The 19,677-nt window shown below is 35.3% G+C and overlaps 1 protein-coding gene across 11 annotated transcripts in view; it reads right to left on the minus strand.

The window, feature by feature from the left end:
• Window positions 1–16,720, minus strand: part of ATF7IP2 (activating transcription factor 7 interacting protein 2) — a 46,664-nt gene extending 29,944 nt beyond the window's left edge. For 2 of the 11 annotated variants that reach the window (XM_032460821.1, XM_032460816.1), the window contains exons 1-5: window positions 16,348–16,481; window positions 15,367–15,517; window positions 15,167–15,282; window positions 2,971–3,827; window positions 1,752–1,876 (exon numbers count right to left, since the gene is read on the minus strand). In XM_032460821.1, the coding sequence (XP_032316712.1) occupies window positions 1,752–1,876; window positions 2,971–3,817 (972 nt within the window). In that variant the 5' untranslated portion in view covers window positions 3,818–3,827; window positions 15,167–15,282; window positions 15,367–15,517; window positions 16,348–16,481. Of the gene's footprint in view, window positions 1–1,751; window positions 1,877–2,970; window positions 3,828–15,166; window positions 15,283–15,366; window positions 15,518–16,347; window positions 16,485–16,661 lie in introns of those variants that run through there. The other 9 variants (XM_032460826.1, XM_032460825.1, XM_032460820.1 and 6 more) reach the window with 8 other exon arrangements.
• Between the last annotated feature and the right edge of the window lie 2,957 nt (window positions 16,721–19,677).

Below are 19,677 nucleotides of genomic sequence, written 5' to 3' on the forward strand. Positions count from 1 at the left end.
TAAAATTATAGAATCAGATGAAGTCCTAGCTACAACTTGCAGATGGCAACCAAAGTGGCCTAAAGATTGGAGAAAGACTGGCAATTATACATATACAATACATACATATACCCAACTACCTAAGATGATGGGTAGCCTGAATAACTTGGACTTTACAAGAAGAACTCCTCCACTTCAGTAATTTAATTGGAATCAACTAGGCCAAGATGCTTATGAAACCTCAAAGGTAAGAGTCAACAGCTCTGCGACTCTCTCTATAGGGAAGAATAATGTCAGAATGGGAGGCCCTATTTCACTGGGCTTCAAATAAGAAAAACAGATGTGGTTTAGAGAGTTAACTGTTTGGACAGGAATTAAAACATCAAGTGAGGGAAAGCTAATTACTGAGAGAGATAAATGACAGGAATTAGCTAAACCTAATCTTGTCTCTGAACAATGTGCAAGAAACCTCCAGTGGTAGTGAAGAGGGAGGATAACAAACTGCATTGTCTAAACCTCACCAGGGAGGATCACTCTGTGTCAACTTGGACCAAGTATTCTGTGAGGTAGATAATAGCAGTAAATGAAAATCCCGATTTTTCTATGCCAGTGAAATTAAAATGTTCATAAATTAAATTTTATCCATATTAGAACTTATTTCTGAATTCAGCTACTAATCACTGAGAAAAAGACACAGCTGGAATCCTCAACCTCTTAAGTTATATCCATGTTTAACATAAACCTGCAACCGCTTCGCTGCAAACAATATAATATTTACATATTTTTTATTAGTGTCTCCTTTGGTCTTTATAGAAGAAATTAAGAAGGTGAAAGGGAAAATTGTTGACTCATCTTTTAAGCTGATTCTGCATGAGTCTTTCATAAGGTTTCCCTTTATTATGCGAATATACGTTCATATAATATGTAACAATATAACTGTAACGGCCTGTTTTAGAAACAGTCGTGGTTTGGTTCCTGAAATAGCAGAATAGTTTGGTTTGCGCCATTTTGGTCCATTACAGCTGATGACAGACAATCTACCACATAGTGACTTCTACTTATGGCATTTCAATGGTTAATAAAATAGCAAAACAAGATGATCAAAACAAGTCCTGATTATAGGACCTACTAAAATTGAAGCTCGTTACACTTAAACTCAGAGTTGATCAGACATGTATGGAAAACTGTAGTCTAAAGAGATGAAACGGGGAAAAAAAAAGAAAACGTGCATTTAATGATATAAAGCAAAACATTGGATAATGCAATGTATCTGTGTAAACTTGGAAATGAGGGCAATTAGGCCTGAACACAGCAGGACTTTGCAACGGACTTCAGGGTTGCCTCATCTGCAAAGTAGTGGTCAGTTTGATAAGGTCTACAAACAGCTATAGCTGCAGATCAAAGAACCCAGTGACCAGTACAAAAGAGAATGGACTGTTTTCAAAGCTCAAGATCATGCTTGTCCGACTGGAAGAGATTAGAACATAATACTGACTGAAAAGCCCATTCTCTTTCTACCATAGCACTCTATCCCACACATGATTCCGTGGGTTATCCTGCATTGGCTCATTTTCAAGAATCTAGAGATGTTTTGGTAATGAAAACAACTATCTTTCTCTAAAACCTCCATCTGCTAATTCAGTTTTCATATACCAGCTCTGCATCAAGTGAAAGTCGTCTGTACTCATTGTGTAGATCAATTAACTTTTATCATTTTTTACTAATCAAAAGTAAAATTTTCTGAAGCAAATATTTAGGCTCCAATATTTTACCTGTTCCAGCAATGCTGTTTGCCTTTCCAGAACTACACAAATATTTTCATTAATTTGCTCTGAAGTTTTCACCCGCTTAACATTTTCTTTGTTTTCTGAAAACATCCTCTTCTTTTGATTATGGCCTTGGGGAGATGGAAAGATCAGAGATAAAAATATTCCTTCTAATGAAGGAAACAGGGGAATTCTCTATTTTAGGGACCCCTAAGCAAATAAAAAAAACTAAAATGTGACCATGGCAAGCATTTTTTAGAAAATGTAATTATACAAAAAATTCTGACAAACCAATCCTTAAAAAAAAGAGTCTCTTAGATAGGGTCCTGGTCTCAGATACATTTTCCCTTCAACCTTATTTAATACACATTTACTATTTATTCAGTACCAACAAAAACTGAATAAATTAATAGCATTTGATCTTCTTTTTACAATTACTTAAATGGTATTACATTATTTTTATAAAGTTACTTAGGCAGTCCTATGTGTTTTTGACAGGTGACCCTAAATTATTTTTAAGCAATTTAAAATTCATCTTGTTAAATGACCACTCTGTAGCCTACGCAAGAAAACAAATACAACTTATCCTATGAAATCAATTTTTTCCTATATTTCATTAACCTACAAAAACATCCTGTTTTAATGAAATTTACTTTTGCTATTTTAATTATTTTTATAACCCTAGAACTTCATTGGTTATTTATTTATTATTTAATTATTAACAGTTATTTGATGTGTTTCTCTCATTCTACACACATACCTATATGTATGTACACGTGTATATATTCTTACTATCTATCAGCTAATACTCGGCATGTGATATACAGGTCAATTCTATGGAAAGAAATGGATTCACTAACAATTAAAAAAACCCACTTTCTCAACTAGGCTCCTTATTAATCTAATAAATAAAACTTCAAAAAAAGAGAGAGAAAAGATATAAATGAAATAAACCAAACAATTGCCATAAACCACACTTGGATTCTGCTGTACTTTCAAAGGAAAGTAATTGATTCCTTCTTTGCCAGAATTTACTTCCCTTTGGACATGGAGGATACCATTCCCCTTCTCTGCCAAGAATGGTTCAGAAACAAGATGCTCTGAAATAATTATCATTTACTTTTTTCCTGTCAATATGTACTGTTTCTATATCTGAGATTATAAACTCCCCCAAAAGAAAATAACTATTTTAATTTCTCAAAGAGTTGCATAAGTATACACTTACTGTTATTACCATCAGTGTCAAGTGAGGACAGCCATGTTGCATCTGTATTTTCACAATTTAAAATGCTGGAATGACAGGTTCTACAGGATTCTTCACTTTTCAAAATGTCAGCAGCACAGTTACTGGAAATGACTGAATTCACCAACTGAGGTATTTTATCAACAGGCACTAAAGGGGTATCTGAACTTAAAATTAAAATGTCATTCTGCCTTTTATCATGTGACTGAGAATTGGAGTTTGTTTCTAAATGAGAAACTATCTTGTCCATTCTCTTACCATCCAAGGCATTGGTTATTGTACGCTGTGGCATTTGAACTACATCACTCAACACACTGGATGGACGGAAAATAGATTTCAGATTACAATTCTCTTCATGTTCAAAAGAAGATCTTGTTACATTTGCCTGACAGTCAAAATGGTTTTCAGAAGTATTTTGTGACTTTTTTGCCTCTTGTTTTAAGAGTTTCCTGGGAGATTCTGTTGCTTTACTTGGCTTTTCATAGGGGTGCACAATTTGTTCTTCAGTATGTTCCAATCTTGTTTCTGAATCAACAATTTCTAGTGGTTTTATTAAATTCTGAGAAAATACTTTACTTTTTGGTGCACATACTGAATTTTTCATAGAGTCCAATGAGGAAGCATCATTTTCAGAATGCCTACATTTGCTACTTATGGCACCAGTACTTGAATTCTGATTACCACTTGACACGTTATTCCCAGTTACTGCTGTTTTCAGTGCTTCAACATTCTTTGATTTATTCAGGAGCTCCATTTGCTTCCGGCAACTTGCAGGCATTGTTTTTTTGGCTTTTAATATCTTCCGTTTACTTCTATCTGGGCTTGCCATCTTTCACACCCTAGAATTTAAGATACTACATTTAAATGCATTTCTCTAGCAGACAAAGTCTAACTTATTTATTTACAATATTAAAATGTTGAAACTATCTTTCCAGATTTAGATAATTATTTCAATTAAAAATTACATTCATTTTCATCTGTCACTGATAATTTTAATTCTGTTCTACAACTCTAGTTATACAGATTCAAAATTTGTACTGCTAGTAAGCCTCTACCTGAAACTAAGTCTGATAATTTATCCTGGCCACTTTTTGTTATATAACCTCACTGCTATAACCATTAGGTTCTCACTTAAATAATCCAAGCAGGCCAAACTTTAGACAATCTAAAGATTAAGTTGTATTTCTTCAAAAAAAGAAAACCACAAAAAACAATGTTTTGTATGGAACATTCCAATTTCTACATACAGTGGCACCTTTTTAGAGCTTTCCTAATCTTCAAATTTCCAAAATTAATGGTACTACAGGAGTAATTCCCAGCAGTCACAGTAGAAAATGAGCACTAAGATACACCACATGATGCCAGTTCAAATAAGAAAGCCAAATTAGGTTTTAATACATTCTTAATTATTTCTGATAACATAAGAAAAATCTACTACATAACAAAGAAAAATATTTTAGTATTTATCTCTCAGTATCCACATCAAGTTTTCTGAACTACAGGTAGGTAAATGGTTTAAAAAAAAAAAGGAACACTGCCAAATTACAAGACAATCAAAGGCATAATATAAGCAAAAAAAAATTACATCAATACATGATAGACCACTTACCTAACAAAATATAGAGTACTTTTTAAACTCAAAGACTGATCTAAGCCCTTTTAAGGCACAAATAACCCCATCAAAGCTATCTGAATAATCTTTTGATTTATCATTACCTATTTTCTTCCTTGAAACTTTCATTTACTATATTCTTTTTATTCAATATATCATTTTATGAGGAACAGTTCCAGGATTTGTGAGACCTGAAGGTTGAGGTGACTATTTACTTAGAATGACAAAAAATCCCCCACAAATTCAAACTGAAAAACCTGTCATGTATAAACATCAGAAAATCCAGAAAAACTGCACACGTTCATTAATTAAGGGCCTGAAACAATAAATATGTTTTCCCTATATGACTACATATTTGATTGCCTTATGATTACAATTTTTGTAATGTTCCCCATAGAGAGAATGGACAAAGTCTTTTTTCTATCAAGGTTGATCAATTTTTAATTTAATTTTTTTTTATTTGTTGGTTTTCTTTTCAAACTTTTTCTTGAAGTAAAATACACATACAGAAAAGTACGCAAGTCATATGTGTTCAGTTAAAAGAATTTTCATAAACTGAACACATCTATTTAACTAGACTCTAGATCAACAAGAGAATGATCTTTAGGTTCATCAATTATAACAAATATACCACTCTGGTGGGGGATGTTGATAATGGGAGAGGCAATGCATGCAGAGCAGGGGATATATGGGAAATCTCTGTATCTTCCTCTTAATTTTGCTATGAGTCTAAAACTATTCTAAAAAAATATTCTGGGGGGAAAAAAGACCTATAAAAACAAAAAAAATTTCAAAGAAAGAGAGAATAGTTCCACTCCCACAGAAGTCCCCTCATACTCTTCCTTCTAGTCTCTGGCTCTCCTTCTCCCAGGGGTGATTACTCTCCTGCCTTCTAACAGCATAGATGAGGTTAAGCCTGTTTTTCATACTTGATAGAAATGAAATTATAAAATACTTTAATATCTGGCTTCTTTCACTCTTCCTTATGTTTGTGAGATTCATGCACATTGTGTGTGACTGTGGATCATTCTTTCTGTAAAGCATTGTTGCCGTACAGTGTTCCATCATTTGAATATGCCATAATTTATCTATCTGCTCTGGGTTGATTAATTTTTAAATTGATAATCAGGGTGCACAAAACAATCAACTTCACCTAAAGACACAAATTCTTATCGGTATTGCTATAGCTTCGTGTCCTATAAAAATGAAGAATTAATAAAATGGCTGCACTTAGGCTAACAGATTGCTTTTTCTTATGCTTGCCCTTAAAACGGTCAACTAACCTGACTGACTGGTTGCTTCTCACAACTCCAGGCCCATTGTTAAAACTAAAGCTATTAATTCTTCTACTTTGTTGCAGTAATTGAAAGTAATAATCATGCTTGGTCTCTGAGTCGTTCTCCAGGGAGAAGGTCACAGGACTGTAACCTTACAAAATAGCCTTAATTACCAAGAAGACCAAGCCTTGGTTACTAATAAAATAAAGAGATTGAAAGAGTGACAACCAGTAGCCTCTATAGAACTGGTCACCTGAAGACACCATGATGCCACTCTGAGTCTCACGAGAAGAAAATAATTCTGTTGATTGTTATCAATGCTTTATTGTTTAAAAGCTATGGCTATATAATCACCCTGCCCCTTCCCCAAGATGGGCTCACAGTTTTGAAGGCACTAGCCTGTTGTGAGTCCCCTTTGCCCAGCAAAGCAATAAAGCTGCCTCTTTTCTTCTAAGCTCTAAGACCCTGTCTCTGAGTTTCAATTTAGATCATCAGGGATGGGGGGCCAATCTTTTGGCAACAAAAACACAAAAATTTTAATTTTATTTCAAAGGTACAAATCCTATCAAAAAGGAGAACAGTGTATGGTGAATTTCTAACTGAATATGCTATGTTACGGAGTACCTTTCTAACAAGGGAAAAGTTCTCTTTTGACTGGAAATCTATGAGAACTAAACCCCTTACTTACAATTTTAAAAATCAAATAACTGGAAAAAAGTTTCCTATCTTCTGGCTTCATAAATTTCAACCCTTGACTTCTTCACTACTCACATATTTCAGGTGCCAGGTACCACAGAACACATTCTCATTACAATCAGACTGATAGTCAATAACTGCCTACGTTCAAAAGTGACTGAATCACAAATGTATCCTATTAAACCCACACTAAGTATTTAATCCCCAATCACAAAATGCCCGAAGTCATTTACTGCCAGGTGATGCAAAGGTAAGGAGAAATCAAGATGAAGAGAGACAGCAGTCTTACATGATTACAGTTAAAATACCTTACTTTTTTTTGTTTTTTGTTTTTAAATCTTACAAAAATATCCAGTCGCGTAAACACATTGCTATGGTCCTTCTCAGGGCCTCTCAAAAAGGCCCAAAGTAGGAAAAAGCTCTGAAAACTTTGAGATAAATATGCCCCTATGCTTGATGGATTAAAAAGAAAGACATGTAATATACATTAATTACGAAGTCTAAAAACATACTGAAAATACTGAATATCTTTGAACCACCCATCATTCAAACAAATACTACGAGTTACTTGCATTTGCCTATGTTTCCCCATACCATGCCACTCCCAGCTCTTCCCCAGTCCTGAGGTAATCTGTATTCTGATTGTTGTTAGTTGGAGGAAGGGCTCTAATTCCATTTTTCCCTCAGATACATACAGGCACACCTAGGAGACAGTGCGGGTTTGGTTCCCCATCACCACGAATATTGCAGTAAACAAGTCACACAAACTTTTTGTTTCCCAGTGCATATAAAAGATGTTTACACTATACTGTAATTTCCTAAGTGTGTAACAGTACGTTAAGCTATTAAGAACAATGTACATACCTGAATTCTAAAATACTTTATTGCTAAAAAATGCCAAAACAACTCCAATGGGAATGTCAAAGATTACTGATTACAGATCACCATAATAATGAAAAGGTTTGAAATATTTTAAGAATTACCAAAATGTGACAAAGTGAGCAAATTTGCCCTACAGACTTGCTCAACACAAGGTTGCCACAACCCTTCAATTAGTGAAATCACAGTATCTGCAAAGCACAATAAAACAAGGTATGCCTGTAACTGGCAGCATCGTGCTAATTTTAAACTTTAAAAACCTTAATCTAATCTGGCCCTTTTATTCTATTTTATCTGATGAAGTAACTCATGCTGAATATATTGTTGCCCATCCCACGAATTTGTTTTAGATGTCTCTTGTGAACTTACTGAAAATATTTTAAACTAATGAATCTATCTTTTAATAGGAGAATTTAATCCAATTATATTTATTATAAATGATATATTAAAGCTTCAACTTACATTTGGTTTTAAATCCTCTGATTTTTACAACCTGTTGCTGTTATGTTTTACTTGTTATTTGTAAACTCCATGTCATTTTAATATGAAAATGTCCTATTTTTTAAGGTCTCCATATGCTTTACAATTCCATGGAGCTTAGTATATTTAAAGATTTCTTTAAAAGCATTCTTCAGCCAACATTTCATTAACTTTTGAGGTCAAGAGTGAAGCAATATAATTTGAGTATACTTTTTAAAGTTAACATTCCCTTACTTTATTCATTACCCCTTTTAGTATCTCTTTTCATTGAATTTAGAATTTTATAACCCAGGTTTTACCTTTTACTTTATACACAACACACACACACACACACACACACATACAGTTGATCCCTGAACAGAGAGGTTAGGAGCACCAACTCTTCGTGCAGTTGAAAATCCACATATAACTTAGTTGGCCCCCTGTGTAAGCAGTTGCAATTCCTTTGTATCTGCAGATTCAACAAATGCCAATCATGTAGTACTACAGTATTTACTATTGAAAAATATCTGCATAAGTAAACCTGTATAGTTCAAACTTGTGCTGTTCAAGGGTAAACTGTACTTTCAAGAATAACTCTGGATATTTACATCCTGTTAAAGAGACAAATTTAGGTATTATGAATAATGCTATGAACATTCATGTACAAGGTTTTCTGTGGACAGGCTTTCATTTCTCTTGGGTATGTGCCTAAGGATGGAATTGCTGAGTCATACAGTAAGTAACTCTACATTTAACCTTTCGAGAAACAGACTGTTTTCCAAAAGGTCTGGACCAATTTACATTCACACAAGGAATGTATGAGAGATCCAATTTTAACATCACCTCATCTGTCAACACTCATTATCTGTTTTAGTATAGCCATCTTGGTGTGAGTGATGACCTCATTTTCACTTTAATTTGCATTGTCCTCATGGCTAATGATGACAAGTATCTTTTATGAGTTTATTGGCATAACTTTTTTGGAGAGGTATCTATTCAGATCATCTGCCCACATTAAAACTGGGTTGACTTTTCATTGTTGACCTTTAAGAGATATTTATATATTCTAGATTTAAGTCCCTATCAGCTATGATTTACCAATTTTTCTCACATTTTTGTGGGTGTCTTTTCAATTTCTGAATGGTATGCCTTGAGAAACTAAAGTTTTCTTTTTTTTTAAACATTTTTATTGATTTATAATCATTTTACAATATTGTGTCAAATTCCAATGTAGAGCACAATTTTTCAGTTATACATGAACATATGTGTTCATTGTCACATTTTTTTCTGTGAGCTACCATAAGATCTTGTATATATTTCCCTATGCTATACAGTATAATCTTGTTTATCTATTCTACAATTTTGAAATCCCACTCTATCTCTTTCCACCCCCTGCCCCCTTGGCAACCACAAGTTTGTATTCTATGTCTGTGAGTCTATTTCTGTTTTGTATTTATGCTTTTTTTTTCTTTCTTTTTTTTTTTTAATTCCACATAGGAGCGATCTCATATGGTATTTTTCTTTCTCTTTCTGGCTTACTTCACTTAGAATGACATTCTCCAGGAGCATCCATGTTGCTGCAAATGGCGTTATGTTGTCGGTTTTTATGGCTGAGTAGTATTCCATTGTATAAATATACCACTTCTTCTTTATCCAGTCATCTGTTGATGGACATTTAGGCTGTTTCCATGTCTTGGCTATTGTAAATAATGCTGCTATGAACATTGGGATGCAGGTGTCATCCTGAAGTAGGGTTCCTTCTGGATATATGCCCAGGAGCAGGATTCTTGGGTCATATGATAAGTCTATTCCTAGTCTTTTGAGGAATCTCCATACTGTTTTCCACAGTGCCTGCACCAAACTGCATTCCCACCAGCAGTGAAGGAGGGTTCCCTTTTCTCCACAGCCTCTCCAGCATTTGTCATTTGTGGATTTTTGAATGATGGCCATTCTGACTGGTGTGAGGTGATACCTCATTGTAGTTTTCATTTGCATTTCTCTGATAATTAGTGATATTGAGCATTTTTTCATGTGCCTATTGAAAATTTGAGAAACTTTTAAATTTTGATAGTCTTATTTTCATTTGTTGCATGTGCTTTTGGTGTATATATATATATGATATATATATATATGATTGGTATCTTAAAATGTTTACATAGAAAACGTACGTAAATTTGGTAGAATTCAACAATAAAACCATTTGATATTGGGCTTTCTTTTTTTTTTCTAATTAAATCTCTTTACTTGCTATAAGCCTATTCAGATTTTCTATTTCTTCTTGAGTCAGTTTTGTTCATTTGGGTCATTAAGAATTTCTCTATTTCATCTATTTAACTGATTGGTATGTAAGTGAATTGTTCTATAAAAGTCTCAATCTTTCTAACTTCCAGAAGATGAGTAGTAATGCGCCCTTTCATTCCAGATTTCAGTAATTTGATTCTTTTTCATAGTCATTCTAAGTAAAGATTTGTCAATTTCATTGATTTAAAAAAAAGCTACTTTTGAATTTTTTTCTATTTTTTCTCAATTTTATTTATTTTCACTCAAATTCTCAATCATTTCCTTTATTTTGCTGACTTACGTTTTCCTCTTTTTGTATTAAGGTTAAAAGGTTTTTTTGTTCTGGAATCCTCTTTTTAAATATAGGCATTTATCACTACAAATTTCCTTCTATAAAAAGCTTTAACCACACCCAAAATGTTTTGTATGCCTTCATTTCCATTTATCTCAAAGCACTTTCTAATTTCCCTCATGATTTCTACTTTGACCCACTGGTTATTTAGGAGTGTGTTGTTTAACTTCCACACAGTTGTGAATTTCTCAAACTTCTTGTTATTAATTCTAATTTCATTTCCACTGTGGTCAGAGAATGTACTTTGTTATGATTTCAGTCTTTTTAAATTTGTTGAGCTTTGTCTTATGGCCTAGCATAATGTACATGTTGGAAAATGTTCTATGTACATTTAAGGATATATTCTGCTGTTGTTTGGTTGAGTAAAGATATTTCTTAGGTCTAGTTGTTCACAGCATTATTCATGTTTTTTCTTATTGATCTTCCACCTAGTTTTCCATTATTGAAGTGCTGTATTGAAGTTTCCAACCATTATTGTTGAATGTTCTATTTCTCCCTTCAATTTTTGTCAATATTTGCTTCACACGTATTTTTTTTTTATTGAAGTACCATCAGGTACAATGTGTCAATTTCTGGTGTACAGCACAATGTCCCAGTCATGCTTCATATATTTTGGTACTGTTACTACATACATGTGTTTTTAATTCTTATAACTTCTTGAGGGACTGCACCAAAAATACTATAAAATGCAATACATAAGTTTTACAGTATTATAAAATGTCCCCCTTTCCCTCTAACATTTCTTATTTTAAAGTCTATTTTCTCTGAAATTAGTATAGCAACTCTAGTTTCCTTATGGTTGCTGTTCACATGATTGTTTAATCCATTTGCACTTGACATTAACATTGACGTACCTGCCTTTATGTCTGCCATTTTACCTTCTGTTTGGTATGCCCCATATCTTTTTTCCTTTATTCCTTTATTCCTTTACTGCGATAGGTATCCATTTTTTTTAATGCTTTGTATGTAGTATCATTTTTCTGCCTGCTATCATATAAAAATATAATCAATGCTTTTTTATTGATCACATCTCCAACTAATTCATTGAATTCACTTATTATATCTAATAAATTCTTTTGAACTTCCTATGTAATGTCAATTTTCTTGCTAATCCTTATTTCATTAGTTTTCTTATTGCACTAGTTGGAACCTCCAGTATGCTATGAATAGGTATGCTATTAGTGGGCATCCTTCTCTTATTACCAACCCTGGAGAGGGTGCAGTGTGTCACTAACCACTGAATATGACTTTTGCTATAATTTTTATAGATGCTCTGTATTGGATTAATGAAACACCCTTCTATTCCCGGCTAATATTTTATCATTAATGCCTTTTCAATTTTATCCTTTTCATATCTACCTAATCATATCTCATTTATTCAATTAATTTATATTATACTAATTGATCTCTTAAAATATTAAACATAGCTCATTCGTGAAATAAACCTGTCAATCATAATATGCCTTTTTTCTTTTTCATGTTCTTGTATTCACTTTGCTAACATTTTGTTTAGGTCTTTGTATCAATGTTATGAGTCATATTTTTCCTTTATCAGATTTTGAAATCAAGGTTATTCTGGCTTCATATAAAAACTACAAAGTCTTTTTCTATTCTCTAAAGAGTTTGTTTGCAAATGGTATTACTCCTTCCTTAAATATTAGAAATAATTCATCATAATGCCATTGGGGCCTGGAGTTAACTTAGTGATAAAGGTTTTCAACCGTAATTGAATTTCTAAAAATAAACACAGGACCATTCATATTTTCTATCTTTTCCTTTTAATTTTGTTTTTCCACTCAAAATTTCAAAACTTTCAACAGAATTTCAAGTTTATTAAGTTCTTCATACTATTCTCTAATTACATTTATAATATGTGCGAGATCTGTAGTGATGTCTCTTTTCACTCTTGATGCTAGTGATATGCTTTGTTTTTCTTTTTAACACTCTTACCAGAAGTTTATCCATTTAATCAATAGTTTCAAAGCACTGACTTCTGGCTTTGACTTTCTGTTGTATGTAGTGTTCCATTTCATCATTTCCTATTAGTTTTATGATTCAGTTTTCCTCAGGCTTGATTTTTGTTCCAGCTTGAGACGAAAACTCAGATCTTTAATTTTCAGTCCTCCTTCTCCATTTTTTGCATTTAAAGCCCACAAATTTTCCTCTGAGTCCTGCTTAAGTTGAGTCTCACAAATCCTGATAAACTCTCTTATCATTTGGTTCAAAATACTTTCTAATTTCCCTTGTAATTCCTTCTGTGACCTGTGTATTCTTTAGAAATACATTAATTTCCAGGCAATTGCAGCTTTCCAAGTTACATTTTTGTTGTTGAAGGCTAGCTTAATTCCACTGTAATCAGAGAATATCCTCTGAATAATTTCAATCCAGTAGTATTTGTTGAGGCTAGTTTCATGACCAATTTTTCCAAAAGCTCCATATGTATTTGAGCAGAACATGTATTCTAACACTGTTGGGTGCAGTGTTTTTCTATGTCAATGCCAACTAGTTCAAATTTCTTAGTTAATGCTATTCACAATCTTCCAGGTATTAAAACAGGAATGTGTTCAGAGTGGTCCACTATGATTGCGGATTTTTTCTATTTCTTTTAATTAAATCATTGCCTTTTCTCCTTATATAGTTTGAAGCTTTGGATACATACTGATTGAGTTTCTCTAGTTCTGGTGGTGGATTGATTTTCCTCGTTACAAAATGTCTCTATCTCTAGTAGTGCTTTTTGCTGAGAAAGTACCTTAATACATTATAAATACTATATAAAGGGCAATTATTGTTACATTTTTCAAAAATCCACTGAACCAAAGCTTTTGTTACCTTTGCTTTTTCTAAAAAGTAAAAACCTTAAAAAAATAAAAAACCCCAAATGAATTTAAGCTAGGTTGTATAACTTGTTCAGGGAAACACAGTTCAGAGCCAGCATTTAAACCCAGGATCTCAAGACTCAAAGAAATCTTGTATCACAAGTATAAATCAGATAAGGTATTATGAAGAGACAAGATTATCTTAAGGGATATGTAGTGGTCAATAAAATGACAAGACATGGCCAACTTGTGCCAAGTGACAATCTCATATGAACATGAACTTATTACTTATCTCCTTATTACTCTAAGTATAGTCCACTGATCAGCAGCATTTGCATCCTCTAAGTGCTAGCAGAATTTTGTTTCTACTTAAAAATTTTTTTATCAACAGCATAAAATGAGGCAGTATAAAATGCTCAAAATAAAGTAGTTGCTTTTTAGCATTCAATGCCTAGTTGCAATCACTTTTAACTAATTAACTTTTTTTTTTTTAAATCTCAGTGTAAGATATGTTCACAGTAGTATTTCTTGAGTTACAAACTTTAGCCATTAACTATCAAGGTCCCATAATTACAGATGAGGATCTAGCACTTTTCTAGATGCTATACACCTTTTCATCACATTTATATTTAAATCAATACTTGTTACAGGCAAATGTTCCCTGTATAACCAGATAATCATGATTGCATTATCTTTCTTATATTTCCTTTTTCTCGAAGCTATCAAATTTTATCTCCAAATATCTATATGCTTATCCTTCACTTTTTCCCAAATTCATCAGAACTATCATATATCAATGTTTTCTCTTATGCCCCACTCCTTCAAGGTCACGTTTAAAGAACATCTCTTTAGAGAAAGCCTTCCCCCAAGAGAATAACTTTCTTATCTGAATTTCCTATTACAGATATATATTTTTAGTCATGATCTTTGAAGCCAGAGATGTCTCTTATTTTTATATCCTCAGTGAGATGCCTTTCATATAGAAGCTTTATTAAACGCTCCTTAAATGAATACTCAACTTACAAAACCAAACTTCTGGAAAGACACCTACGGTTATTTTTTTCTTAATAAAGAGTACCAGAACAGGCTTCAGCAACCTTTGCCATAGCTTTATCATAAGCTATTTCATATCAGCAGCACTATACAAAGTAGAGCCTCAAAAGTATACTAATAGTACCACATTTAGTAGACATACTGCCTCTATATAATTAACGGTTAAATTTAGTGAGGTCTGTATACAAATGTTCCTAATTATCCCTAGAAATTTAATCAGTTCAAAAATTCAAATTATATCCAATTATACCCTCTGTCCAAAGAGTAATGGTTATTTCCCTTTAAATACTGCCTGACTACAATCCTTCTGTCCTACTTGGACTGGCAAAGCTAGAGAAGAATGCGAAGTACCTGAGCCTCTAGTAGTGCATTTTAAAGGTAGGGGTTGAGGTTTAATTAAGCCTCAGAGAGTAGAGAATTTTAGTGATACTAAGAATATGGTTTCTTGTATTTTATATTTAATACAATCTCACTCAACTTAATGAAAATACTCTTGTGCATTTAAAATTAAGTTTATTTTTAACAACTATCCAATATATTATTTAAAATGTAATTACATCAAATGAAATACATCTGTACACACCCACTATAAGAGAACTACATGATATGCACAGGCAAAGATGCAGGGTTCATGCAATATTTTCATACTAGAATTGAAGACATTAAGTAGCAAGGAAATACAGCGGAATTGAAGGCTGAGGTGAAGTACGAGAGTCGATAAGGTAAGCAGAGCAGAAAATTCAAGATGTACCTAGATAAATCAGTTCTTAAAAGATGCAAATCATTTCCAGTAAGACATTGTTCATGCTTTTCTGTTGAGGCAGAAATCAATCTTAGGATGTGGTCTGTACAAATCTGCAGATAAGACTGAGAGTTAAGTAGATTAATTTGATTTGGGTCAGACTCAACATTTCCAAAAAAAGAACTGAAGGATAAACTACGTAGACATACTTCGCAGGAGCTGAATTCAGTGTAATTAGTCCTTCAGGCAGACGCTTCATTTTTCTATTTTCAATAGCTTTCCTGTGATATAAATTATCTTTATCTTGAACGTTCTTCCCGATTTGTTTTGCAAATAGTTATGTCGCAGGTCATTTACTGGCTACAAGTAAATATATGATAAAATCATAATGAGAGTATTAAATCCCAGTCTAGAATAACAGTCTGTTTAAGCGGATTTCATATAATTCTTCTAATTAAAAACAGTTTTATTTCTAATGGCTGCTTCAGTACGATCATCTTTTTCTAGGCCTTCATCAATTGTGAGTCTTCAGAGCCGTAAAAACCAGCTAGCTCATCATAGAAGAAGCCACACGTGCTGGCTTATATTGAAAATTTCATCTTCAACATAGTAACACGGAAAGGTGGAAGTCAGTTTTCTAAGCGCAGCAAGGTTTTAGACAAAGTAAAGTAACTGCTTACTCTATACAGGACACATTCTCCAACTTGCAAAATTGGAGAAAAGTAGGTGGGGAAGGGGCGATACGCAGGAGATACATACATATATATGTATAATACATACACATATATATATATATAAATTTTTTAAAATAAAAATTAACTGTGTTAAAGAATCATCTCTGCCCGCACACAGATTTCATCAATCACAGCATCCCTACCCTGGTGAGCTCCACAGGTGTACCTGACACGTTTGTGCTCCAGGTTCTTTGATGGAAAAAGGGCACCTGGGAATAATATTCAGAATTGTACATTTTCGCTGATGTTCTACTGCCTTCTTTCAAGCAACTAAAGCCTCCCCGCCGCAAGTATACCAAAACCCGTGAACGGTTTGGCAGCTGGTTTCTTCAGATAAATTATGACTAAAACAACTCCTGAAAATTTGGTCCCGGAATCCCAAAGTTAGAGCGGGGGACTACATTTTATCCGTTAGTTTCTAAAAGTAGTCCGGTCGGACCCAACGCTCGTACTTACTCGGCGGTACAAACCCGAGGCAACGTCCCTCCGCGGCGCCGCCTCACCGCCGGGCCGCCCACGACTCCCGCTTCGCCCGCCACCCGCTCTGAAAGCGAGTGGAGACGCGTCCTTTCGCCCTTCGGTCTTCCCAGCCGAATCAGAGCTCCAGCGATTCCGCGGACACCTTTCAGTCGGCCCTGCCGCAACTGCCCGGCGGGGGCGGCGCTCCGAGGCTTCCGAGGGCCGGCCCTCAGAGAGGCGCGCGGCGCCCGAGCAACCGCCGTCCCGGCCAACCGCCGCTCGCGGGGGGCTCTCGCCCGGCCCCAACGTACCTAGAGCGGCGCCGCGCCCGCCGCTTCTCTCCCCACAGCCTCTGCGAGCCGCTACCGCCGTGCACAATAACGCCCCCGCGCTGGCCCGCTGAGGTAAGTTTCCCTGAGCCCACCCCCGACGGACTCCGGCCAATGGCAGCGCGCACTTGCGGCCTCTCAGCCAATCAGAGACGATCGGGTGGACGGGGTGGGGAGAAGAGCGCTGGAGAAGTGGAAGTCGGCTGAGGGGCGCTGCAAGTTCGCCTGTCTTCGTGCGTCTTTCTGTCAGACGGTTGGGCTTACCCGTCAGTCGCGCGACCAGGCGCTGAGCCTGGTCCTTCTTTTGAGTGACTTGTGCGAAGATTTGCAAAAATTTCCGAAAATCACTATTAATAAATCTGGCTTTACAAAAACAGGAGGCGATATGCAGGCATTGGCTAACCCATTTGAATTTTTAAAAAATACCTCAATAAAATATCACTGATTTTGATTATGGAGTTTTGTGACAACTCCTTAAGTTTTGCGACCCAGGCGAGTGGTCCTGGTCCCGTTGTGTTTTCTTGAGTTTCCCAAATCGGCCCAGGGACCTGGCACCTTAGGCTGTGTCAGACTTTGTGAGATCTACCCTGATGCCGGATAATCGCCCTCTTGGTGATTATCCCGAGATCACTGAATAGTATTAAGCACCCTCACTGTGCTCTGTGGAGGAAATACAACCGTCAGCCATTTCAGTTGAGGCCCCCGCGTTATGGAGGGCAGAGCGGCTTGCCTTATACTAGCAACTACTGGCCACGAGAAAAATGAGACAACGTGGAACAATCTAGAACTCGGTCATTCATGAAATAACATACTCTAAACCAGTATCTTGCCAAGATATGGTCCAGGGATCCTGGTGGTCTGCAGGGTCAATACTATTTTCATAACAATGGGAAGGTGTTATTTGCCTTTTTCATTCTCATAGTGTCAGAAGTGTTCAATAGAACTTTCCAGAAGCTTCTAGAAAATTGGCATGTATTTTGCAACAGATGGAATGCAGAAAGAGATGTGAGAATCCAGGTGCTTTATATCATACACCAAGGAAATTGGCAAAAATGTAAAGCAGTGCCAATCTTTACACAATTTTTTTGTTTCGGGAAGTAACACTTTTTTTCTTCGAGTTTTATTGAGATAGAACACTGTTTAAGTCTAGGGTGTGTAGCATAATGGTTTGACTTACATACATCTTGAAATGATTATCACAGTAAGTTTAGTGAACATCCATCATACATAAATACAAAATTAAAGAAATAACAGATTTAGGGGAGAGGGGATGAGAACTCAGGGTTTACTCTCTTAACTTTCATATATAAAATACAACAATATTTATCATGTTGTACTTTACACCCCTAGAACCTATTTATCTTACAACTGGAAGTTTGTACCTTTTAACTGGCTTCATCTGATTCTCCTAATCCCTCCTCCCTCACCCCTTCTCTGGTAATCACAAATCTGATCTCTTCAGAAAATACAATTTTGAATATAATTGAAGGGTATAGATGGGGTTGCAGAGATAGAAGGATGGTGTGGGAAGGAGTGCAAGGCAAGCAAATTGGAGCCAGATAAGGAATTTAGACTTAATTCAGTTCATAATAAGTAGCCATGTCCTGTCTATTTAGGGTAATTGAATATCTGTGTGCCTTTTAACAACGATTGATATTCACTAGGCATTATGTCAATCAAGTTCATTACATGCTCTGTTTTCCATTTACTTCCACATTTTAAGTTGGACAATCTGTATTCAAAACTATGCTGGGTCTCTTATTAGTTATATAGTCTTGGGCAAGTTAGGTCACCTCTCAGAGCCACAGTGATCTTATCTCTAAAATGGGAATAACAATAATAAATGACTTACTGAGTTCTTAATTGTTTCAGGCACTGTGCTAAGCACTTATCCATGTTATTTAAGTTAATTCTTATAGAACGGTATATGAATACCCTGAAGTCTCTCAACTTGCCATTTGATTAAAAAAGAAAAGAAATACGTAGGATAATAGGGATTCATCTTCTTGTATAGGTTCAGACTTTTAGTAGACACTTGGTACATTGTAAATATGATTATTGAAATTGATAATGCTGGGTAACATGAATGATATTGAGCAAATCTCTTAGCCTTTTGTGTTGGAATGTTTTTTCTTTGTTGTTTACTCTAATGACTGTGGTAGACAGAATTTTGACCCTAGTGATCTGTCCCCTTATGTTCTTCTCGTGGTTATGTTACGTTACATGGCAAAGGGACTTTGCAAATGTAATTAAGGTTACTCATCAACTCACCTTAAGTTAGAAGGATTAGCCTGGATTTTCCAGGTGAGCCCAGTGTAATCACGTGAACATCCTTAATGTAAAATAGCAGGTCAGAGAGGTGCAGCAGAAAGGAAATTCATAATGATTTGAAACAGGAGAAGGACTCAACCCACAAGTGCTGGATTGCAGATAGAAGGAACCACAGTACAGAAATGAATTCCAGGGGTGAAAAATGGGCGACAGTATGGCTCAGTGGTAGAGTGCACACTTAGCATGCATGAGGTCCTGGGTTCAATCCCTAGTACCTCTATTAAAAAAGTAAAGAAAGAAAGCTAATTACCACTCCCCACACACGAAAAGAACAAACAAAACAAACAAAAAGGAATGAATTCTGCCCACAACCTGAAACAGCCCGGCAGCAGATTCTTCCCCCAGAGACTTGTCTAGCCAACATCTTGATTGCAGCCTTATGAAACCCTAAACAGAGTTCCCAGCTGAGTCCACTAGGCTTCCAACTTACAGAACTGACAATAATAAGTGGGTGTTGTTTTAAGCCACGAAGTTTGTAGTAATTGTTTATGGTGACAAATAGAGAACTAACACTAGCGTTCATTCTTATACCCGTCAGCTCTCCCCAAGGCATTCTGGAATGCTGGGAGCTGCATTCCCCAGATGCCCTTACCGCCAGTGTTCTGGATTCACTTTACATTTTGTCAAGTGAAATGTACTTCCTGAGATCTGGGAAGTGGCAGAAAGG

This window comes from Camelus ferus, chromosome 18, assembly GCF_009834535.1.
Source record: "Camelus ferus isolate YT-003-E chromosome 18, BCGSAC_Cfer_1.0, whole genome shotgun sequence".
NCBI classification, from domain to species: domain Eukaryota; kingdom Metazoa; phylum Chordata; class Mammalia; order Artiodactyla; family Camelidae; genus Camelus; species Camelus ferus.